The 26728-nt window shown below is 33.6% G+C and overlaps 1 protein-coding gene across 1 annotated transcript in view; it reads left to right on the top strand.

Moving 5' to 3' along the window:
• The window catches only part of LOC132713103 (receptor-type tyrosine-protein phosphatase mu-like), a 138191-nt gene that overhangs the window by 57734 nt on the left and 53729 nt on the right, over nt 1-26728 (top strand). Inside the window, exons 4-6 of the mRNA XM_060695572.1 lie at nt 6265-6495; nt 15036-15167; nt 15839-15970. Of these exons, the coding sequence (XP_060551555.1) occupies nt 6265-6495; nt 15036-15167; nt 15839-15970 (495 nt within the window). The remainder of the gene's footprint in view (nt 1-6264; nt 6496-15035; nt 15168-15838; nt 15971-26728) is intronic.

The following is a 26728-nucleotide window of genomic DNA, read 5'->3' as shown; positions in this document are numbered from 1 at the left end:
CCAATATTGTTGTCATCACATAATCTGCAGTTAACTAGAGCCTTTATAATACAACACAATACCCCCGCTACATCTCTTTGCATTTCGGTGTTGAAATTTTCTGTAGAAATTGAAACTTTGATTACCCGAAAGTTCTATGTTACTGTAGTTATTTGTCCAAGATTCATGTAAAAACACAATATCGTTATCTTAAATAATTTTCACAAAATCGTCATATTCACGTTTACCTCGGGTTAACCCATTCCAAAACAGAATCTTAAGGTCAGCCTCTCTGATTCCCTAATCCTTCACTGGTCGCCTGTCAATATAGAGCGTGTCGTACGCCAGCCACGCCGTCTTCCCTTGTTTCCGCGCTTCCTTCATCTTTGGTAGTTAAAGCCTTCGTTTGTTGCTAACCTCTCTTGGGAATTATTCATGCACAAAAAATGGTGTGCTCTCTAGAGTTTTCCACTGCTTTCTGATCATTTTCCTCTCTTTGAACAATGTAAGTTTTGCCACAATTTTACGACAACAACCATTGCCTTTTTGTCCCATTCTATGAACACGTTCAAATTTTATAGCATCTTCAATTTCACTTGCCACTTTCATCTTTTCATGCATAAAGTTTCTAAGTTTTTTTTCTCCGTTTCATCACTATCCTCCGTCGGGACCTCCGGTTTATTCCCAAATACTAGATTGTTTAGCATTGAGTGCGACTGTAAATAAACTAACTCCTCGTGTAAATTCTCTTTCTCTTTTTTAAGCTGTATCATTTTGTCGTTAACAAGACCTAAAGAAAAATCTGTAATTTTGTCTTATTTTCAATTTTTTCTTTTCTTTCATCTGTTTTTTTTTTTTTTTTTTTTTCTCCTTATCAAAATTGTCAACTTTCATTTCTAATTTCTCGAGTGAAATTAAACGTTTATCAACACTAGACAGTTTTTCATTCATCATTTCAAAATATGTTAATAAATCTGAGTTTGTTAGCTGGTGTTTACCTTCTCACTGGTGGCAATATTGCCTGAACGTCGGTGGGTGGGTGTCTCAGATTCTGACTCCTGATTAAACACACTGGTGAGATTTAGAGCACAACTGTCGACATTGTTTTTATTATTGTTATCATAAAGTACCTTGTTTGTCTGACTAAGAATATCGCTTAAATTTTCATCTTCAGGTGTCGCTGTAAATCTTCCCGCTTTTACTTCTGAGTCATTGTTAACACTGTCATCACTTTTTTTCCCTTTTACTGTCCCTATTTCTATTTCCTCTCCCCATCAACATCTTTGTTTACATTACACATTTTATATAAACATCCAATGTTATTGTTTCACTTTAAACAAACATATATCCATTTACTTTGCTTAATTTGGCAAAAATCTAATATTTAATCAGAGCAAAAAAATATCGACTTTCTCACCATGTCACGTGACACCAGTCAATGCGGGATAATTGACATTTTTTGTCATTCCTGACTGCAGCAAAATTGACATGTCTGAACAATATTCAAATGTTTTTGAAAACTTTTAAATATCGCGTGCATCTTAAAAAATATAAAAAAACTTATTGTTCTGATCTTTGGTTGTATCTTTCAAATTTTCATCCGACGCTCGCTTCACGTAATTTATCAGGAATTGATTTTTAACCACTAAATGCCTTGATTTATTCTGACTGTAATTGCCAGTTCTAGTGATTCGATCAGTTTTAGTTTCATTGACGCCATTCGATTTGTAAATAGTTATAAAAAAAACATTTGATTTTTGTTCAAACAATCCTCAAAAGCAGTGGCATAGATAATGTAATTTTTGGAGGTTTACCTTAATAAACTCGATGGATTAATTGTTTCCGTTAGGTTTGACTAATACACAAACAAAATGCTGCGAACATCAAATTGTTTGGATCATCAGAAGATGATTTGTAACAGAAATAAACTTTACTGTGCTTTTATAGATTACGATAACATGTCGTTAAATCACTATATGAGATATCATGTCATGTCATCTACACCGTCAGATATTTAAAATGTCAATGTGTTTCAAACACTTTCACCGTTGCTGTATTTAAATCTGTTTGTTAATGTAAGCGACTCACTAGATTTTAATAATTTTAGAAGTTGAGAGTTTTTATTATTTAAGTAGGAAACTTGTTAAAACATGATCTCTTTATTTTGCTGTTATCTTTTTTTTAAGAAGACAATCATTGATTTAAAAAAGAGACACATATATGCATAATATACAGTCATTGTGAGAATAACTGAAGGGTATATTGCAAGATAATAATAATACTTTTAACCGCTTTTTTAATCTTATGTTCCTTACAAATACATGCTATCCGATTGATAACATGTCAGAAGAAGCTAAGTAGCAACGCAACACTTACAGGTACCTCTTTCTCGAAACAAAATGCAAAAAAGGACCAATCCATGATAATTTAGTGTAATTCAAATAGCTGCAGGAGTAATTGACGTAAAGTTATCACTTTGTAAGACAATTTGCTTGAATGGCCATATATCAGTTTTGTTGCTGTTACCCAAAAAACTATACATACACATAATTCATGACATTTATTTTGTTTAAGTGTATAAAGCTATTTACCTGCTGCAAAAATATAAGTTTATATTTTAAAAAAGGAGAATACTTCCAAAATGTTTTTATGAAAAAAATATTCTAGTAAATATAATTAAAAAGTAGGTAAATAATGTAAAGATTATAGCTTTATATCATTCAAATAAACACACATGTATGTTTTCCTACTGTTATATTATATACGTGATATTTATTTCTTATCTTAAATTGTGAAAATTTCATAGCTATACATAAAAGGATAATAAAGTAGGTCACTGTGTTCTATTGAGCAATTCAGAACTTTGACACAAGGGCTTTAATTTATACAATTTTGATACAGGCCCACCAGACATCGTTTCATGTCGAATATCTAAGTTCTAACCTTCTCTTATTCAGTTTTTAGTTTCTGTTTTTTTCTACATTGTATATGTGTATGATAAAAAATCAATCAACCCCGGGACGGGGCCAATTTCGAACCAGGGGCTATTTAAACAATCTTGGTAGAGGTCCACGAAACAATGTTTCATACTCTTGCCTTTGAACATTTTTTTAGTTTTTACTGTATACATATCAGGAAAGCCTATGACACCCTGGGATAGGACCAATTTTGGTAATAAAGGTAAAAGTTAAATAACTTTGGTAGAAGACGACTTTAGGGAGTCTGTATTTATCTATTTTATGATCACATCCGTGTTATTTGTGCCGTGTGGCGGCTGTAAAAAGTCTCCCCGTACATTTAATCAATGATGTTATATTTTTGATCCTTGAAGATCGTTCAGCACGACATTATTGTTGTGCTTGTGGTATTTTTAGTTTCAACTTTTCGGCATTTTCTAGTTGGGTGGTTCCAATATTCCTACTTGAATAATGTTGAATCACCCTTAGGATATGTTGCCTGCTTTTTAAATTTGTCTTTTGACGTCTTATCTGTGATACGCAGGCTTCATAACCCCTGATCCCCTTTCAAAATTCCATTTTATTTAGTTCCGCTCATTGTTTTCTCGTTTAGGGCACACGCTTTTTATTACTTGGGGACCATACGCCGCTTTTCATGGAATGGCACGGAAGTGTCACATTGAAGGTTCCATGATAACCGCCGTATGAACACATCTGCGGATGTTTCTAAATTCAAAATTTTACTATTTCACGTTTAAATGTTGAATTCTGCTTAAGCCGGTGCTAGGGGGCGTGGACGGTATCTTGCAATTTCCAGTACCGTCCATGAACAGGCTCAATCAAACCGAGCCTGCAACATTTTCAATTTTGCCGTGTTGGGCTTTCTTTAGGGAGTCTGTATTTATCTATTGCAGATAATATTTCAAACCAAATATCGAAACTCTAAGCATTGTAACTTAAGACAAGAAGATTTTAAGGTTTTTTAAGGTTTTATTCCTACTTGAATACTGTTGAATCACCCTTAGGATATGTTGCCTGCTTTTTAAATTTTCTTTTGACGTTATATTTGTGATATGCAGGCTTCATAACCTCAGATCCCCTTTTAAAATTCCTTTTTATTTATTTCCGCCCATTATTTTCTCGTTTAGGGCACAAGCATTCTTTTACTTGTGGATCATACGCCGCTTTTCATGGAATGGCACTACTGTGTCACATTGAAGGTTCCATGATAACCGCCGTATGAACACATCTGCGGATGTTTCTAAATTCAGAATGTCACCATTTTCGTGTTAAATGTTGAATTATGCTTAAGCCGGTGCTATGGTCGTGAACGGTAACTTGCACTTTCCAGTACCGTCCATGAACAGGTTCAATGAAACCGAGCCTGCAACATTTTCAATTTTGTTGTCAATAACCCCGTGGAGGTTTAACACCAAGGTTATAATTTGAACAATCTTGATAGAAGTCAACTACACAATATTTCATGCCAAATATCTAACATCTTACCTTTGTCAATTCAGAGAAAAATATTTCTAAAGATTTAAATATATTAAAATGAGGAAAACCTATACTCCCTGGGCAAAATTTGAATAACTTTGGTAATGGACCTATAGATATCATATACGGAATTTCAAGACTCATGACCTTGTTGCCACAGACGATAATCTTGTTTTATTTATTAATTTTACTACATTTGTATATGTATATAACATAAATCAATTTCCCCCAGGGAAGTGTCATTTTTAACAACATGGTTATAAATTTAACACTTTTGATCCACTACACAATGTTACATGCCAAATATCTAACCTCTAGCCTTTGTTAATTCAGAGGAGACAGCTTTTTAAGTTTTAACTAGTATATACAAACGGAAAAGGCCTATGACCCCAATGGGTGGGGCCAATTTTGACCCTACAGGCAATTGGCAGACTTTGGTAGAGGACCTTTAAGACGATATTATATATATCGATATCAAAACTCTCAGGCTAGCCGGTGCTAGGGGGCATGAACGGTAACTTTCACTTTCCAGTACCGTCCATGAACAGGCTCAATCAAACCGAGCTTGCAACACTTTACAATTTTGCCGTGTTGAGCTTTCTTTAGGGATTCTGTTTTTCTCTATTTTTTTAACCTTATGACCAGAAGAATAAGTTTTTATAGTAAGTACATAATGGAAATCAATGACCCCGGGGTAGGCCAATTTTGACCCCAGGGCTATAATTTGTACAATCAATGTTTGATGCCAAATATCTTACCTCAAGTCTATGACAATCAGAGCAGAAGGTATTTTAAAGATTGTACTATATACATATGAGGAAAACCTATGATAACCCGGGACGGGGCAAATGTTATCACATAGAACAGAGCATCATGGGTAGAGGGACCTACAGATGAAATTTAGTACCAGATGTATAAGCTCGGAGTATTGTATTTTCAGACAACAAGACTTTTTATAATTTGCATTTTTGAAACTCATTTTTGGCCCCACGACCTACTTATGCACCCGACCGGGACAATTTGACAACTTTGAAAGGCGACCACCCAACGATCATTCCTGTAAGGTTTGGTTACTGTGCAGTCATTGGTTTTCAGATGATTTGCTGTTTTAAGTAATTTTTGACGAGGGCGATGGGGGATCGAAGCATTACAATGAGCACCTTGTGCTCAGGTGAGCTACAAAAGATACTAAAACTGTATCTCCTGTGTAAAAGAACAAGTGTATTTGTTTTAACAACTTCAAATTAAGATATAGTGAGTCAGTGGTAATTTTTATAGCCTATATTGGCCATCTTGGACGGCATCTCGAATTTCTCCGTTCGTCATAATTAATACCAATTGATGCCACAAGGTTTTGAAACTACAAACATTTTTGAACATTTTGTTATATTACATGTCTTGGTAAAATGCGGGTCCTGGGAGCCCCTATGAATTGCTAGATTATTTCGTAATTGTCACTCTGTCATATCACAATACTACAGTTGTTTTTTTGGCAGGATCTAGATATCTTTGGACGGATGAAAAAAAGATGACTAATATTTTAGATTATAATATTGTAGATTAATGAAGTTTTTCTCAGATTTTGACGTTCTGGCATATTTCTACGTTTAGAAGGACATTTGTCTGTCGTTCAGTCGGTTGTTTTCCTTTTATAATTATTTTTTATTTTATTTTTTTTTGTGATCGTTTCCAAGGTCTTTGCATATTTTGTGTGATGATTAACAACATATAATAATGAGAATTTAAAATTGTTTACGGCAATAAGAATCATTTAGCCTAGCGATTGGTATTCTCTATTTTAACACGTTTAATATTTTTCTAATGTTTTCAGGCAATTTTAAAGGATTTGAAGTTCAAGTTTTTAATACAAGTTTCGACAATTTCAAAGCCAAACAACGTAGTATGACAGGCAAAACAGTTTGTTATCAGCACAATAACACAAGTCCAGAAAACAAAAAGATAGAAGTAACATGTGATGAATTTCATTATGGGAACTTATTACGACTGCAGCTTTCGACACCCAGACTTCAACTTGTTCTTTGTGATTTTAGAATATACGAAGGTAACATTTGCTACACAAAGATAACATATCTATGTTTATTATTTAACTCGTTCTTTCTCCAAGAAAGAAAAATTGCAAAAATAAATAGTAAAGAAAAAACGATATTTGCAAACAATGTATAACCGGATTTTTATTTACATTATCGTATAATTAATACTTAAAATTATCGCCTTCATTTTTAAATATTGTGTTCGTTGCCTCTGTTAATCACATTGTATCCGAAACAGAGTTAATTTCTGTATAATATACACATGTGCTAGTTATTGATTAAGCTGAATACACATGTACTTGATTTCAGTGGGCATTGCACGCCCAACAAATCTAGAGCTCAAACAAAAGCTTAAGCTTTAATATGAGACTATTGTGCCATTCCATGACAAGCGGCGTATGGTCCCCCAGATTAAATAATGTGTGTGCCTTAAACAAAAAAAAACAACCCCCCCCCCAAAAAAAAATACCTCAAAAATCTAGGCAGAACTCTACAAACTGAATGGAGGTTTGAAAAAGGGGATCTGAAACTTATAGTTAAGGATTCGCCTTACTCGGGGATCACTTACTTTATGTAGACAAAAAGAATATATCTTGAAATAATAATTTTTATACGCCCGTTTGAAAAACGGGACGTATTATGGGAACGCCCCTGGCGGGCGGGCGGCGTCCAATTTTGTCCGGACATTTCCCCAATTTATGGGGTTTTAATAAACTTAAAAATTTAACTAACTTTCCCAATAACCACCCAAGGGTCAAATCTCCCTTTGGGTATAAAAATTTTTCCAAAATTCCAAGTTTTGGGGGTTTTCAAAATTGAAAAATGCCCCTTTGGGGGGTTTCGCTTTAAATTTCACCCTTGGGGCCAATAAAGTACATAGGGTCAAATTCAGATAAAAATATGAAATTTTTTTGGGCCTTTTATCATCTTTTTTGGGGGGTTTTCAAAAAGGGTTTTTTAAAGACAGGGCTGTGATACATATAATTTAGGTCAATATATACAAGGTCAAGGTCACTAAAGATGATGAAATATCCAGATTTTGTAAATAGAATTTAATCAAAGGGAGACAACAAAGTTATTACTTTGTTCATAAATGACTTACACAATTACTCCCTTGATCTATTTTCACTTTCAATTCTAAAAATAGAATTTAATCAAAGGGCATGAAATAATCCTCTTTCTTGGACTTGAGTATGTTCTAAAGAATGTAACATTTAATTACACATGTTTCATTCATTGGTCAAGATTCTTAACTGTGATAACTATGGTGTTCTGTAGACTTGGTATTTGTTCATAAAGATCATACAGTAATTACCTTATCAAATGTAAATACTTTCTCATAGAAATTTAATTATATTTTAATTTTCAAGTAAATATCAGTTCAGCTCATTCAAAGATTAAGAATTGTAATGAAATGTATTTCCCTAGAATAAAATCTTAAATCAGAATTTTTTAGTTATTAAATTACATGTACTTTTTATACGCCCGTTTAAAAAAAGATAAAAATATGAAGATGGGTATAGGGACGATTTAATCATCATTTATTGAGGGATTGTAACACAAATGGTCATTATAATGATTACGGATGTGACACATGTACTTTAGGTCAATATATGCAAGGTCAAGGTCATTAAAGATGGTGAAATATCCAGATTTTGTCTGGAGCATATCTCCTACATGTATGGAAGAATTTTTATAATACTTTATGGAAATGTTCACCACCATGATATGTAATACTCCATGCATGATCCAGGTCTCCAGGTCAAAGGTCAAGGTCACACTTAGAGCTCATTGAAAAACGCTTGTCCGGAGCAAAACTTCTACATTCATAGGGGGTTTTCAATATAACTTGGCACAAATGTTCACCATTGTGAGGCTGAGTGTCGCATGCAAAATTCAGATCCCTGCGACCAAAGTCAAGGTTACACATAGAGGTCAAAGTTCAGATAAAAATTTGAAGATGGTTATAGGGACCATTTAGTCATCATTTATTGATGGATTGTAGCACAAATGGTAACTATCATGACTACAGGTGTTACACATTTAATTTAGGTTAATATTTGCAAGGTCAAGGTCACTGGAGATGATTAAATATCCAGATGTTGTCCGGAGCATATTTTCTACATGCATGGAGGAATTTTAATGTTACTTTTATAGAATTGTTCACCACCATGAGACGTAGTGCCCTGCACATAAACCAAGTCTCTAGGTCAAAGGTGGAGGTCACAGTTAGAGCTCATAGAAAAACACTTGTCTGGAGCAAAACTTCTACATGCATAGAGGGATTTCAATATAATTTGGCACAAATGTTCATCATTGTGAGGCTGAGTGCCGTGCATAAAATTCAGGTCCCTGCGACCAAGGTCAAGGTCACACATTCTGTGCATATCTTTCCTATTGATTTGTTTTAAGGTTCATTTAACAACACAGTGCCAAAAATAAAAACTTGCTTGCTAGATAACACTTATCCATAATGCCCCCATCTCCATTTAAAGCTTTTTCGTAAACGGGCGTATTTTGTGACTATGGCACCCTTGTTATACTTTGAAACCAGAAAGCTTCGATAGTGACATGTAGCATCAGATTATAGTCATTTAGTGCAGCACTTCAGTGTTGAGAATAGCGTATCGCCGTAGCAGGTACTGCATGGAGTGAGTGATGTTGCATATTTCATTATCACTTATGTTGATACCCAATTAAACCGAGCCTGCAATTTAATTTTGCTGTTTTAATGCTTCCGAGGGATCATTATTCAGATATTGCTACAAAAGTGATATTAACCATGACCCAAAGATAAAAATGGGTTCTGTCCTGGGGTCACATACATTATGTAGATTGATGTATTAGCAAACACATCAAATCATTTAGTGAAAGGTAGTGCACAGAGGTCATATATTTGACATGTAGCATAACCTAGTAGATCTCTTCAAAGGCTTAATTGATCAAATCTGGGGTCAAAATGATCCCACAATGGGATTTATTAATACCCTACCGCGAAGCGGAAAGGGGATTATAGGGATGGCCTCGATCTGTCTGACAGTCCGTCCGTCCGTCTCTCCGTCCGTAACACGTTCGTGTCAGCTCCATAATTTTTAAACCGCTGATTTTTCTTTTACAAACTTGGCAAAAGTGATCACCATAATGAGACAATGTGCAGACCGCAAGAATTTGGTTGCTACCCTAAGGTCAGGATGCTTGTGTAGGTGATAGCTCGGATGAATTTGAGCATGGGTCATCTCGGATGAAAAACTAGGTCACCGGAGCTAAAAAAAGAAAAACCTTGTTAACAATCTAGCAGTCAAATTTTTTGTTCAATCATCATCAAACTTAGTCATGATGCTTGTGTAGTTGATAGTTCAAGCGAGTTTTAATATGGGTCAACTTGGATGAAAAACTAGGTCACCGGAGCTAAAAAAAAAGGTAAAACCTTGTTAACACTCTTGCAGTCCCATTTTTGCCTCAATCGTCATCAAACTTGGTCAGGATGCTTGTGTAGGTGATAGCTCGGATAAAGTTGGATATGGGTCATCCCGGATGAAAAACTAGGTCACAGGAGCTAAAACTAGTAAAACCTTGTTAACACTCTAGCAGTCCCAGTTTTGCCTCAATCGTCATCAAACTTGGTCAGGATGCTTGTGTAGGTGATATCTCGAAAGAATTTGAATATGGGTAATCCCGAATGAAAAACTAGGTCACAGGAGCTAAAAATAGAATAAACCTTGTTAACACTCTCGCGTTTACATTTTTGTCTCAATTATCATCAAACTTTGTCAAGATGGTTGTCTAAATAATAGCTCGAATGAGTCCGAACATGGGTCATCTCGGATGAAAAACTAGGTCACCGGAGCTTAAAATAGAAAAAAGCTTGTTCACACTTTAGTGGTCACATTTTTGCCTCAATCATCATCAAACGTTGTCAGGATGCTTGTCTAGGTTATTGCTCCTATGAGTTCAAACATGGGTCATTTCGGATGTAAATCTAGGTCACAGAAGCTAAAAATTGAAAATCCTTGTTAATACTCTAGTTGTCACATTTTTGACTCAATTGTCATTAAACATTGTCAGGATGCTTGTGTAGGTTATTGCTCCTATGAGTTTAAACATGGGCCATTTCGGATGAAATTCTAGGTCACAGAAGCTAAAAATTGAAACTCCTTGTTAATACGCTAGTGGTCACAGTTTTGACTCAATTGTCATCAAATTTAATAAGGGTTCTTAACTAAATAATTGCTCGAATGAGTTGGAACATGGGTCATCTCGAATGAATAACTAGGTCACAAGAGCTAAAAATAGAAAAATCTTGTTTACACCTTAGTGGCTACTGTTTCGATCCAAATATCCTGTTAATTGTTCTGAAAGTTTGTTTCGATAATTTCTCAGAAAATATCGAATATGGGTTATCTGGGATTATAAACTAGGTCACACTGCCCAAATATAGAAAAAAAACCTTGTTAACATTGTAGTGGTCACATTTTTGACTCAATTATCATCAAACTTGGTCAAGATGCTTGTCTAGGTCATTGCTCGGATGAGTTTGATTATAGGTCATTTCGTATGAAAAACTAGGTTACATGAGCTAAAAATAAAAAAAATCTTTTAAACACTCTAGTGGCTACTGTTTTGATCTAAATATTCTGTAAATTGGTCTGAAAGTTTATTTTGATGAATTTTAGGTCAAGTTCGTACATTGGACATCTCGAAAGAAAAACTAGGTCACACCGCCCAAATATGGAAAAACCTTGTTAACACTCTCGTGGTCACATTTTTGACTTAATTATCATCAAAATTTGTCAGGATGCTTGTCTAGGTAATTGCTCGGCTGAGTTTGAACATGGGTCATCTTGCATGAAAAGCTTAATCACCGGAGCTAAAAATAGAAAAATCTTGTTATCACTCTAGTGGCACTCTTGATGATTTAGGTCAAGTCAGAATATGGGTCACCTGGGTAAAAATCTAGGTCACACTGCTCAAATATGGATAATCCTTGTCAACACTATAGTGGTCACATTTTTGAGTCACCTGTCATGAAACTTGGTCAGAATGCGTGTCTAGGTAATTGTTTGGTTGAGTTTGATTGGTCAGGTGAGCGATCTAGGGCCATCATGGCCCTCTTGTTTACTTTATTGAAGATTTTAAATAAACTGACGCAAATTTAATCATCATCGTGAGACTATGTGCTAGTGATATGCATGGTGCAACATCAAGGTCATGGTTGGTAGAGATCAAGAAGTACACATTCATGTTCCCTGCGGAAGGGGATTTAGTTATCCTTCAGACTTCATTGATTAATAATAAAGGGGATATTAAGATAAAACATTTTTGGTTAAGATTCATGAATGCCAGCTCTCTTCCCAATTAAAAGATTTCTTTTGATTGCTCAAATACAGTTTCGCTTGGGCGAATGTTGTCTCGCCTTAGTGATGCTTATGTTACTTGCATGTAGATCTTTTCCCCCAGAAAATAAATGCCATTTCAAGTGTCAAATAAGTAAACAATGGAAGCAAGTAGATTTCTTATTTGTAATGTTTGCATGGATTTATACAACAGTCCATTATCAAGACCACACAGGACATGTTTTAAGTATTAATACACTGTGAGGGGGGTAACTGTTTACGGTGGTAATGAGGCTCTGTCGTGTTTCGCTAAACAGTTACCCGAGAGCTAGATATTCATGTCTGTTCCGACAGCCAGTGTTTGATTCGTTGTCTTGCATATTAAATTTCAATTAATTTTGGAGCATAATTTCGTTACGCACTATTTTCTTTAAGTAGCGAATGAACTTACAAACGTCATTCATAACGGTAGAATGACGTCATCCTTAAAACGCAATATATTCATAAAAAAGCGCGCGGTAATGACCTAATTTAAAGCACGCGACTTGTCTTACATGGGGATGTAAGAAAGGGTTTTCTAGCACCGGTGTTTACGGGAGATAATCCTGTCTGATATGCAAGAAAGTAATAAAATTGCCTATAATTTCAACTGATTATGAGTGTCACGTGAGCGTTAATAAGTTTGCAATCCGGGGCCGAGGATGCATAATCAAAATCGACCCATTGAACGCACGTATGTGCTCAAACTGAAACAATGACGTCATATTTTAAAAAACGTCATCAAAATAGATAGCTGTAAAGTGAGAAAGTAGGTATAGATGGATCGCTTGATTTTTTATGAGAACTTATGTGTATTTTGTTCAAGCACAGTTTTATTGAAATCAAATGAAGCATACGACATTTTCATTACGAGAAAATGAAAATAAAACTTTTTTCTTAATTGAAATGTAAATGTACTTTCTATACACATAAGGGAATCAATTTTGTATCAAATAACTGTACAGTAAAAATCTACAGAGACAGTAATTTTAACGGAAGAAATATCAATTTTTTTTAATGCTACGATTATATCTATCAAGTGTATTTAAGACATTAATACTAGTCATATATGGGCCAGAAGATAATAATCGGCCCTGAAATGAATAATGCTCCCGACTGAATCTCTTTTGGTCATTATTAATTTTGCTGGTCGATTATCATCTTCCGGCTCTAATTTGCCGCGTACTAATTTCTTAATATTAATACTCAAACTGTCCAAAATTTATGAGAATCAACACATCGTGGCGCTCAGCACCTTGACCATTCAATTTTTCTCACATCAAGGACAGTTTATGTGCTTCCCTCTTTTAAACAAATTATAAAAAACAGGAAATAAAACATATGCAATTTTTGCAAAATAAATGTACTTTTATAAAACAATAACACATCCTTTTAAACGAGTAAAGATACATTCATTCAATATGCAAAGGGCAAATAACGTGTATCACATTTTTTATTTAATCTGTATATTAATGAAATAATGGTTACTTTTAAAACAACAATACCGCTGTCTTGAAATTGGAAATGTTACTTTGAAATGTATATCTTTCAACGTTGGTTTTAAGGTACAATACCACAAATGGACACTATAAGAACTGTAGAATTGACATTATAGGTCACTTATATGTATAAAAGCTAAGGACACATGCACGCAAAATTTAAACAAAGTTTACGATATGGTTCACGAGTTATGGACATTTTTATGAACTACAGCTTAGTTATTAGAAGGGCTCTTTTTTGGAAATGAAAAATGTCTTAACAATCTATAAAACCTTCGTTTTCAAATTTTATTATTGCTTTGAAACAAATAACAACATTTCGCTTACTACTAAGAGAGCGTAAATAAAGAAACTCCCTAAAAAAATGAAATTGAAGGACTGCTTTGAAAGTTTCCCTTATATTTTGCAGAACTATATTGGTTGATCATGTAAAATATTTAATACCTTTACGATATAGTTTTGATATAATTACACTTTGAAAATTTCAGGTAACATATTTTTTATTCCATTTAACATTATTCGGCCAATAAATACCAATATTAATTATACATGTATAATTAAAACTCAACACTTCCAGTCTTTCCAAAAAGCATATGAGAGAAACATAAATAATGTTTTAAGAAAGAAAAAAAGTTGACTTTTCTGGGGTTAGAACCTACTTCCTTTCAAAGCAGTTGACAGTAATTATATTTGAATACTCTTTAAGTTGTGGTTACGCATCAGGGATATCTTACCTCAAGATATGCAAAGTACATCATACTGATAATCAAATTTGTTGGACATACATTCTTCACAGGACAAATATATAAAGCAATATGCATTATTCTGTAGGCGATATATCAAAGAACAAATATAACGATTGGTTGCTGAAAAATGAAAACTATAAAAATAATTAACTCACCCTTGGCATTCTTTCTAATTTGGATTTTGCAAATTTGTAGATCAATAGACGTAACTAAGTTATCAGTAACTAAGTAATGCAACCTTCTAACGTAAAACTTTTTTATTAATATGACTCCTTGAGAATTTACACAGTTATACATCATTTTAAAGGATATATAATGAATGAATATTGTTCGTACGCAAAGAAAAATGTTCCGGAACAAAATAAATTATGCTTTAATTTTATTTAGGGTTTTAACCATTTAGTAATGATTCATTTCAACAATAGATCTCTTGTTTTTTTATATTTTAGTTTTTGCAAACAAACGAGCAATAAGGCTACATGCTGTGCTATTGTTTTAAAAAAACGGAATTTCTCTAACTATTACAAATCCAGCAAATTAAAAATAATTTTTGTCCTTTCAAATTTAGTCAATAAGTTGTCTCACTAATAAAAAAGGAATACATGTAATACAAATCATTATTGATATTGAACAACAATAAAAGAACAGCATACTATTCATGTACCCAATCCGCGTAGATTATGACAATGCCGTTTTAGGAAATGGCTGTTAGATTGCCGAGATAACTGTTGTATGCATTCTAAAATTATGAACACATGAAAACTCGCCTTCCCTTTTAAATATAAGATCAACAAATAGCAAACTGTAGATAAATGTCTCATTGTCATTATAAATATCGGATGAAAATGAATTTATCGACACTCTAATTCATTTTGCTAGTTAATAGACTTTGATGTATTTTGTGTCATACACATACACATTGCGTTTTATACAGAATGTGAAAATGGAAATTGGGGATGGAATTGTGATAAAAGATGTGGAAACTGTGACGATATTACTTGTGATAGGATCACTGGTACGTGCCGTCAATGTGAACCCGGGTTTAAACTATCAAAGTGTACCGAAGGTAATAGATTCTTATTATACGGTTGTTCAGAAACGTCATCAACCCACATAACATTATCTGGTTAATAGTATTTGTAAGGTCATTACAAAATCTAGCTACGAAGAAGACTTATTTTTGTGACACATATATGCTCATACCGCGCTGAACACCATTACAACAAAGCTTACAATGCATTGGTACAATTTAGTAAGTTAAATCTTAGAAAACATTTTTACATCCTCTATGTAATCGGTCAATGGTTTGGATGGAAATGAGGAAAAAGTTCTCTAAGTAAATTAAGGCAATAACATTTTCATGTACATATGCAAGTTCGTGACATTCAAGAAAAATTTGCATTTAAAACAAAACCATGGTTACGATTTATCGGTGCAAATATTGTTCAATGTATATTTTTTGTAATATCTCGTCATCTCATTACAATTGGCTGATACTCATTTCTATATGTACATGCATTGCAGCAAAGACTGAATTACAAAAAATTGGTTCTAAACCTTCAGAATTGACTGTTAATGCTTCCTGTCAAAAGCTACACACCGATTTTTGATATTTTCATTTGCCCAATATAGCGTTGCACTTATTCTTTAGTTAAACGTATTATTATCATCCCTATCATAATTATAACTATTAGTGATTTTGGAGATGGTTAATGTTGTTTTTTTATCATCATTTAGAATGTGCCGATTGGACGTATGGCCTAAAATGTGCTCATTCATGCAGCATAAAATGTGGCGGCGTTTGTAATAAGAAAACAGGAATGTGCTCCAATTGTAAAACTGGCTGGAAAGGAGATAGATGCACTGAAGGTTTGTTTCACTTTGTATACTTCATAGTGTTTTGTGTCACGTACATGTATTTTCTTTCCTATTTGTTTCATTCTAGAACTTTGAAATAAATCATTTACGGCAGATTGGACATGTCTGTAACAATATCTGTACCAAACGTTTTTTTTTAAGAAAAAAAACATTATATAATACGATAAACACACGATATTATCTATTTTTGAAATCATAGGTACCCATTGCTTCATACTTTACACAACATCCAAAACATATTCCGAAATATAATCAATTTTAATTATACTTTGACATTAAACAAATTAATCAATACAAAAACATGATCATGTGTTAATATATTAACAAATTCAACATGTATCTGTTCAAGAGGAATCATGACTTAATTCCCTTTTGAAGATCTAATAAAATTTGTATACGCCCATTTGAAAAACGGGTCATACTATAGTTTCGCCCCAGGCGGGCGGGCAGATGGGCGGCGCCAATAATTTGTCCAGAGCATATCTCCTATACGCATGTAGTAATATTAATGAATATTCTTTGACATGTTCATCACTATGAGAAGTTTTGTATTGTACGAAGATTGATAAGAAAGTTTTCGGCCCGATGTACTTCCAGTAATCAGAGAGCCAAACTAATGGTCTTACTTTTCAATAGAATTGCCCTCTACATCAATGCACTCTGCCAACCTGTGATCCAACTTTTTTCAAAATAGAACTCTATATTTTGGTCCTCAAAGAACTCACTGACCGCCTTTATGACACCTTCATTGCTTCCGAAACGCCAACCATGAAGCTTGGTTTTCAGTTTCGAAACCGGTAGAAGTCAGAGGGGACCAAGTCTGGAGAATATGGATGATTGGGATGAATATCAAAGCCGCAATCAGTTGCAGCAGCCATCGCAACTTGGGATGTGTGAGCTGGCGCATTGTCGTCACCTCCTTTTACGCGCGATTTCTTGACGCAGACGTCTCATTTTGTCTGCATAGTATGTACCGTTTATGGAACGACCTTGCTCCAGAAAGTCAATCATGATTATCCCTTGACTATCCCAAAAAATTGGATCCATCATCTTCCCTGTTGATGGCAACCTCTTGAATTTCTTCGGAGGGGCTGAGTCAGGGTGCTTTCACTGCATGTTCTGTTTTTTTAGATTCTGGATCGAAGTGATGAACCCATGTTTCATCCTGAGTTACGATCCGTTAGATAAAATCAGGTTCATCCTCGTAGCGAGACAATAAATATTTTGAAATGTCAAGCCTGGTCCGTTTCTTGTCGTCAGTCAACTGTCTGGGGACTCACCTAGCGGAAACATTTTACATGTCATAGACTTCAGTCAGAATTACCTGAACTGAACCAAAGCTTATCCCCACTTCCCTAGCAAGCATCGCCTTTGTCGCACATGACCAGATAGTGCACAGCTTCGGCAGTTTCATCGTTGATGGCCCTTTTGGCCGCCCAGGCCGCTCATCATCTCCAATTCTCTCCCTGCCACTTTTAAATTCAGCAGCCCATTTTGTCACAGGGGACTCCTTCCCAGGTGTATCCAAGAAGTCTTCATTTATTTCCTTGGGGGACATCCCTTTCTTACAGAGGTATTAAATGACAAAACTGATTTCAACTTCATCCATTTTGTCGAAATGACGCACCCCTCTACTGATCAAAGTTTTTTTTATGTTACATAATCTGTGTAAAACCGCGTGCAACTCGGTTAGTAATCTTCAATAAGATATCGGTATCGACGTATTGTATGTAAATTTCAGTGTAGTGGCTAGAAGTATATCGGGCCGAGAACCTTTTGATCATACCTTGTACATGAACCATGTTTCTAGGTCAAAGGTCGAGGTCACACTAGAGGTCTTTGAGAAACGCACGTCCGGAGCGTAAACTTCTACATTCATAAAGGGATTTCAATATAACTAGGCACAAATGTTCACCATCGTTAGGCGGGGTGTCGCGTGAAAAATATAGGTCCCTGCATCCAAGGTCAAGGTCACGTGTAGTGGTCAAAGTACAGATAAGATATAAAAATGTGTATTCGGACCTTTTAGTTATCATTTATTGTTGGATTGAAGCACAAATGGTCATTATCATAACGACTGGTGTGAAACATGTTATTTAGGTTAATATATGCAAGGTCAAGGTCACTAAAGATGACAAAATATAGTTTGTCCAGAGCATATCTCCTCTAAGCATGGTGGGATTCTAATGAAACTTCATAGAAATGTTCACCACTATAAGAAACATTGTCAGGTGCATGAATTATGTCTCTAGGTTAAAGGATACACCAAACGTCACACTTAGAGCTCATTGAAAAATCCTTGTTCAAATCCGCCTTCCCTATTCATCGGGGGATTTTAATCTAACTTGTTACCATTGTGAGGTTTATTGCGCACACAATACAGGTCCCTGGTACCAAATTTAAGGTCACATAGAGAGGCCAAAGGTTGTGTACAAGGACCATTTAGTCATTTATTATTTCGTAAATTGTAACACAAATGACAAATATCAACAAGTCAATTGTAAAACGTGTAATTTAGGTTAATGTTTGCAAGGTCAAGGTCACTGGAGAATATTCAGATATTTTACAGATATTGCCCAGAGCATATGCAAATTCATGATCTTGCTTAGTTTACATCCTTACTATAAGTTAAATCATTCAGAATTTTCTACACATTATTTCTACTACTCGATTACACCATTCGTCCTCTGATACATTTTGAAGATGCAATTATTTACCATCTGTATTTTAACTGTCTTCTGCTTATTAATTTTTTATTCCGCCCTTGTCTAGCTAAAAAATAAAAGTAATATTTTCAAGTATTCCTAACGCGTTTTCTTTCTTCCATTGTAAATATATGATATCAGGCTAAATGTCTTTTTTCTTAAACATGTAAAGGTACATCTTCCTTTCAGGAAGGTGAGGATGTTGCTATTTTTATCACACAAGTCTACTATAGCCGTTTCAGTTAATGGCAGAACGTTAAGTAAAAATTGATAAATACTGAAATAAATTCATCCTATTTGTAGTCTGTATAATGATCAAATAGGAAGATTATCTTAAAATATATTTTCGCGATCATTTTAAATTCGTAAAATGCGCAATCGCAACACATTTGCTACATTTTAACATCAGCCGTTTTGTAATGAAACGTATCTCCAAGCGGGCTTTTGATTATAAGACACTTTAACTGTGAAATGCTTTAAACTACTTTTTACAGTATATCATATACATGTAAATATAATTTCCCTTATGGTTACCTTACCATTGATTATTTAGACAAAGAAATGATAACTGATTACACAGAGAACAACTGAATCATAGAAACAAATTATATAATAAAAACACTTGACGAAAAGAACAAAATATTTACAAGTTATAGTCATCCAACAACATAAAAGCTAGGCTTCTATGTCTATAATTGGTGATCTCTTAACTAATTGTTGGAGCTCAAAATGAAATAATATATACAACGTTTGTGCATCTTAAATCAGAGAAGTTGAGCTTCTATGATACAAAGGTCTACGTCCATCAACTAGAGCAATTATATCCTATCTTAATATTCCTAGAGAAGCTGAGCTGAATTACCTAAGGACTCCTATGACCGCAGTTTATCTTCCTGTGTTACCTTCGATTCCAAGTTGAAAAGTGATTTCAAATGCGACTTTTCCTGGCGATATATGAATAAGTAAAGTGCTATCTACTTGATTTCTTCCCCTAATTCAGAAAAAAATAATCTCTTTCCAAAAGTGAAAGATAGTCTCTAAACATAACGATACTAAAATTGAACACAACTTTCTAAATTCAGCATACTTATAGACTCTTTCCCAATAGCAATAACATAGTAATTAACCACTATAACGGAAAAGAAACATTTTACAAGACCTAACTTACCACTTAATCATCATCGATCCTGGACGGCTATATAAAATTTACATGTGCATCACCTGTCTTAATCCAATCACAGCGAATAATAAAATATTACATAATAACACACTAGAGGTAAAAAAACTTCAACAATGGGTGCGTAAATGGGCTCACTCATCTGCCGTGTTTGTCATGTTAACTATTCGTACAACTGAAAAATACTATTATCAATTGTACAAACTCAGTACCAGGTTTTGGGCTCGTGCAAAATAAACGCAGGAAATTGCGATTTTTTTGCTACATGTCATTTTTGATGTATTCTAAGAGTGTACTTTCTTTCTTTCCAAAACAAAATTTTTAAGAAAAAATGCTTTCTTCCGGGCGAGTTTAATACGTTGGGAGTTTTTATTGCATCATACCTATAATAAAACAGGTCAGTTACAGCCTGAAAAACAAAACTTCGCAAAGCAGTCGCCGGAGTATAGGCTAACGTAAATTCAATGCATAGAATGCATGAATCAAAATGTTCGCTTATTATTATGATATTTTCTTATGCATTCTGACCTAGAACAAAAAATATCTCAGAATCTAGTTTCGAACGACTATTATAACTGAATGGAAGAGTGGATCAAGTATTTTTGTTGGCTTAACGTGTTGACCACATACCATCAGGTATTAGGCAAGCAACAAAAACAAAATCGATATCATGTCTGTATTCATTGCTCAACGGCGATTCTAAGCATTTTTGGAATTTCGGAAATGCTTCTTCTTGTAAATAATTGTTGTCAAGAAGGGTATATGCAAATGGCATTTTCAGTTAAAGAGACGCAACTCTTGTTTTACTGTACAGGCGTATTGGTACATAAATAAATTTGTCCTTTCTTTAGAAATTTGTTTCAATTTATCCATCGATTATATTTAAGGCGTTAGACGTACTAGAAAAATCTGGAAAAACTTTTGTTTTTTATTGTACTTGCTGATCAAGAATCTTCAGGAGATTTGCATTTTGGCCTTGCACAGGTGAATGTCGGGCGGCGGGCGGATAGGCGGGCGGACTATCGGGCGGTAGGCGAAAATATTTTCGTAACAGTTTTCTCAGCAACTTCTTCTTGCAGCCTCTTGATATTTGGTAAACAGCATCAACATATTGTTCCATATCGTGGGATTTGATTTCAGGTCTGTCGCTCGCTCCTCAACTTTCTGTTTACCGATTAAGTTCAAATTTAAACATTAATGGTGAATGGTAGGACATTTTTGTAACAGTTTTCTCAGCAACTACTTATGGCACAATTTAGATATTTGATATACATCATTAACACATAGTCCCATACCGTTAACACATAGTCCCATACCGTGGGGCTGTCACTCATCCACTTCCAGTTTACCGACTTAGTTCAATTTTCATCATTAATGATGAATGGTAGGAATGTTTTGTAAACATTTTCTCAGCAACTTCTTCGATTCGATTTCAGGTCTCCACTTCCTGCTGACCGACTTAGTTAAATTTTCGACCTTAATGGTGAATGGTAGGACATTTTCGTAACAGTTTTCTCAGCAACTACTTATCACAGCCTCTTGATATTTGGTATACAGCATTAATACATGGTCCCATATCGAGGAATTCGATTTTAGAATTGTCTCTCAATCACGTCCTCAGTTAAATTTTTAACATGAATGGAGGGACATTTTCGTATCAGTATTTTTAGCAACTACTTATCCCGGCCATTTCTTTCTTTGACCTGTTTTTTAAGGTTGAGATGAGGTATCCATCATTGAAAGTATTTATGATTTATCCGCCAATTAGCTTGATATACAGACTTTGAATTAGGAATGCAAGCTCTGGGGCCGAATTGAATTTCACTATAAAATGACCTATTTTTGATATTATTAATGTCGTTATCGTCATTTCTTGATGTACATACATAAAATTTGTACATGGAATGAAATGTCTGATCATGAATTGAATATTGAAATCATCTTATAATTACATTTTGTGTATATAATTGACACCATCTGATGTTCTTTCTTGCTTTTTGACATACTGACTTTTAATTTGAATCAGGTATGTAATTTCTGATTCCAAATCGAATCCTGATATCGCTTGACCTTCCTTTTGTTATGTGACGTAAAGACTTGAAATAATGACCATTTGTATAATTTCAGATGCCAAATTAAATTTTGATATCTGCTTACCTTCTTTTTATATTATTGATATCATTTGAAATATTTCATTGCTTTTTCACGTACGGACAAATTTGAATCAGGTTTGTAATTTCTGATGCTGAATTGAAATTTAATATCAGCTGGCCTACTGTTTTTATTGTTTGACCTATTTTCATTGTTACATTTTAGTTATGTTACCATATGGAATGTATAAAAAGCTTTAAGGATTTTGTTGTAAACTTCTGCATCTAACATAGTTTGCATGTGACATTAGTGTGTCACATGTGCTGGGTCGTGTAGGGGTTGCGTTCATTGAACGCCGCCTTTCCTTGTTGATATGTTTATCATATTTCATTCACAAAAGATGTAAAATAATTATTTCATGAAAATTAGCCCTAGTGTTTATTTATTTTACATTTATTCTACATAGTCTCATAGGAACACACTTGCAACATAGATATTTTAACAAAGATTTTCAAATATAAGAATATATAGTGAACAATGAAATAATGGATCATGGGAGCGATCTAGGGCATTATTTGCCATCTTGTTCACAGAAAGTCTTTTTATTGCACAATCATGAGTTATTTCAATATAAATTATTATAATAACAATAATCTCTCTCCTCTTTGATTACTCTCTAGGTATTTCAATTCACATCAGTCTGACACATCACTTCTACCGTTCTTTCACCATCTGTTAATTTGTTTTATATTCCGCAATCCTTAAATTTCAAAATAGAGAAAACAAGGATCCCTAAAGAAAGACCAACACGGCAAAATTGAAAATGATGCAGGCTCGGTTCGATTGAGCCTGTTAATGGACGGTAGTGTCAAGTGCAAACTACTGTCCACGCCCCCTAGCTCCGGCTTAAGCAGAACTCAACATTTAACGTGGACTTGTTCAATTTTGAAGCATCTGCAGATGTGCTCATATGGCGGTAATCATTGAAACCTTCAATGTGACACGTAAGTGTTATTCCATGAATACGGCATATGACCCCAAGTAAAAAACTGCGTGTGCCCTAACGAGAAAACAATGGGCGAAACTAAATAAAAAGGAATTTTGAAATGGGATCAGAGGTTATGAAGCCTGCATATCCCAGATAAGACGTCAAAAGACAAATTAAAAAAGCAGGCAACATATCCAAAGTTTATGTACAATGTATGTTTAACATTTTCAGAAATTCACTACGTATTTCAGTTTCACTTTATTAACAGACAATTTTACTGAAATACAATATCAAAAAGACCAATATTCATCATTGATCTAGAGGCTACCCGTCTTTAAACAAGTGTAATTCTAAGAGGTGCGGATGCTGCAACTTTTTATTGCACAGATATAATTTGTCCTCTACAGTTAACATGAGGACATTTAGGATATTTTTCTTTTTATTCTGACATTGACTTAAAGTCAAAACATTGTATTTACGTGTTCACATGAAATGCTCCCGGTTGCCGCATTTAGTATGTTTTGTAAATATGACGTGTTCTTGAAATAAGATTCCGAGAACATTTCTTAAAAATGTATCAGCACTAGTCAAGTTTGTCATTCTTTTAAATACTAGTTTGTGATAATTCGGCTAGTGGAACAACTTATTTACGGTTCTGATGCATTTTCAAGTTTTAAATTAAAAGCTAAACTCTTAGCTAAATTAAAATGGATTAAATATTTACAAACCCAATTTCTCGTTGGCCTTAATGAAAATATTTTTCAACAGGGTAATATTTCTACAGATCCCAATATTGTTATTTTTTCTATTCTTAAGATACAGAATCGAAAATCTCGATACCACAGAATACGTAAAACTGGTAACATCAAGCGTAATTAAAAATACTATGTCTGTTGTCGACATTGCATCTGGACTAATTTTGATAGACATTCTATGTTATCACGTCTATCCTCTCTTTTTTACGGTCTCTTTAAAATTAAGAGAAAGAAACTGATAACATTGTTATTCAAACTGTTCATTTAGACAGCAGCTTATCTTATACCAAGTTTAACTCCTTTAATTTTAAGAGCTCAAATCGACACCACAACTGGACATGACAGACACTTTCTTTAAGTTACTTTTTCTTAACCAGGTTATTGATTTTATCGAATTGCTTAGTATTTTTCGCGATAAACGTAACTTGATTCTTTAATATTTTCAAAAACTCTGATATGCCTATATTTTGCTATCAATATAAATCACCTATTAGAAATATCATATATAATTATAACAGAATTGTCTCCGACTTAGACGTTTAGTCTAATGCACCATCTAATTGAGACTGCAAAAGTTCACAAAACGAATTGTATCGTGTGAATGGACATCTACCACCTAAACCCAGACTTACCCTATGATATCTTACAAAGGATATATAAGCGTTCCACTCTAAATATGTTTTAGTTCTGGCTGACAAAGCGACCAATAACATAATTATCGTATAACGTATCCAGTATATAAATGTTCTACAATACTTAACAGTATCTATGCTTATTTTAATCCTTTTTTATCTGAAAAGAATATTGTTGATAGTCAAATTCTGGAATTTTTAATTTAAATAGTTCATGTTAATGAGAAAAACACAAACTTCCTATTACGTACTCGATTCCAAAATTACATAAACATCCATGTAAAGCCCGCTTCTTTGCTTATTCTACTTTTTGTACTACCAGCAATATTTTTATTTGATTGTACTTGTCTGACTGTTATTTAATGACATGGTATTAGTCATTGTGAAACAATTTACGGAATACAGACAGTCATCTTTTCCGGTCTGTTAAAAACACAAGTGAGAGCTTCATTCGTTAGTGTTTACGATTTGTTTACCTTACCATTGCCACATAACCTTACCAACGATAAATCATTATTTTAATTCGAAAAACTTTGCAAGAGAAAACGTTACTTTTCACTTTTCTTGCTTGTACATTATAATACAAAAATACTTTTTTACGAATTGAATCATTTAGCAATAAACAATTTTGATCTGTGACAAAATATTTGTGAATATTTATCATCTGCCTTTTTTTATTTACCATGAGGGGCTCTCTTATCAGCAGGGTACTATATCAAAACACCAATACACAGCATGACTTTTGACACTTTAATCTTCTGTAACTGTTTTCTGCTCATGTATAATATTTTATCTAAGAAAAACAGATCTGCATTAAAGTGAAAAGGAAGTTACAAAAGTTTTATAATCATGTATTTAAATATTTTCTTTAAAATATATTATCTTCTAAATGTGTTAAAACTGACAAGACAAATTTGACTGACAAGGCAAAACATTTCCCAGTTCAGACACTAAAAGATGCTGCAAATTTTAATGAAGAATGGCGAGAAATGTGGATATTGATATGAGGTCTATCTAGAATAGTTAACTTTAATGAAAACAGTCGCTCACAGAAAAATACCAATACACAGACTTGATACTTTCATCTTTTATAAAAGTATTCCCTTTATACATTAAATTTTTGAACATAGAAATCTTGAATAAAGTTAATAATTTTATTTATTTCATGACAATTTTTAATTATTTATATCTTTAAAAGTATGCAAGCATTTCATGGTTTAAAAACATAATATCAATCACAGTGTATTGAATAGTTTTAAAATCAATGAATTAATTTTCTCTTTCAATCTTGAACATGAGGAATTTGCTCTTAAGTTGTATATTATTATGCAGAATGGCAAGAAATGTGAATAAATGCATAAATGAAGAAAATTCAGCTTTAAAGACAATAATATCTACTATGCATTTATGCCAATATGATTTTTTTGTACATTTGATTATACAAAGATTATGGTCATTTATCTATATGACTCACTAGCTCGGGTCACAACGCCTGATCCCAGTCTATTCTATGTTATGTCTAACATGCATTTTGAGAAAACCAGGGAATTTCAATGCATACTTATAATGTTCAAAATTGACTGTTCTTTGTTGTATACCAGGAGACCTTCTAATCAGCAGGAGAGTGGTATAATTAAAACAGTCCCTCTCAGAAAATACCAATGCATAGCATGACTTGAGATTTTCCTCTTCAATAAAAGTATTCCCTTTTTACATGAAATTTTTAATATTGAAATCATGAATAAAGTTATCAAATATATTTATTTTATGGATAATATTTTAATTATCTATATCTTTAAAACATATGCAAGCAATACACAGTTGAAAACAAAATAATCACAGTATATTGATTGTTTTAAAATCAATGTACATGTATTAATATTCTCTTTTAATATTGAACATGAGGAATTGTCTCTAAGTTATATTATTAAAATATATTTTAGCTTAAATATAAACCTTTCCTTGATTTGTTCAGAGACATAGTTTTCTATGTCACTGGTTTGTTTAAGCTAATGAAAAAAGTTTATGTTGTTACAAACTAAATTAATTGGGACAAAATTATCATATTTATTTTCCCATTTGTACACTAGAAAAATTGAAATACTTTGATATTAAAAAATCTTTAAAAACATTCATTCAATTATCCATTACGGAGCATATTTAAATTTAACCTTATTATTTCTATAAATTTGATTTTAAGGGGTATTATTTAACACTTACTGTTAAATAATGGTTTGTAAAAATATAAATTACAATAAATAATAAAATTAAAAAAAATTAAGCTTTATCATGATATCACCTGAAATGTTAAAACTGCTGATTATAAAATTTACTTATTTATATTCATAGGCCATATATTCCCAAAGTTGTTTTTTTACTTACATCAGCTAAACAATGGATG

This window comes from Ruditapes philippinarum, unplaced genomic scaffold (assembly GCF_026571515.1).
Source record: "Ruditapes philippinarum isolate M1 unplaced genomic scaffold, ASM2657151v2 ctg3047_1_1_1_1, whole genome shotgun sequence".
NCBI classification, from domain to species: domain Eukaryota; kingdom Metazoa; phylum Mollusca; class Bivalvia; order Venerida; family Veneridae; genus Ruditapes; species Ruditapes philippinarum.
The sequence above is the reverse complement of the archived record's forward strand: the minus strand, read 5'-3'. Positions and strand labels throughout refer to the sequence as shown.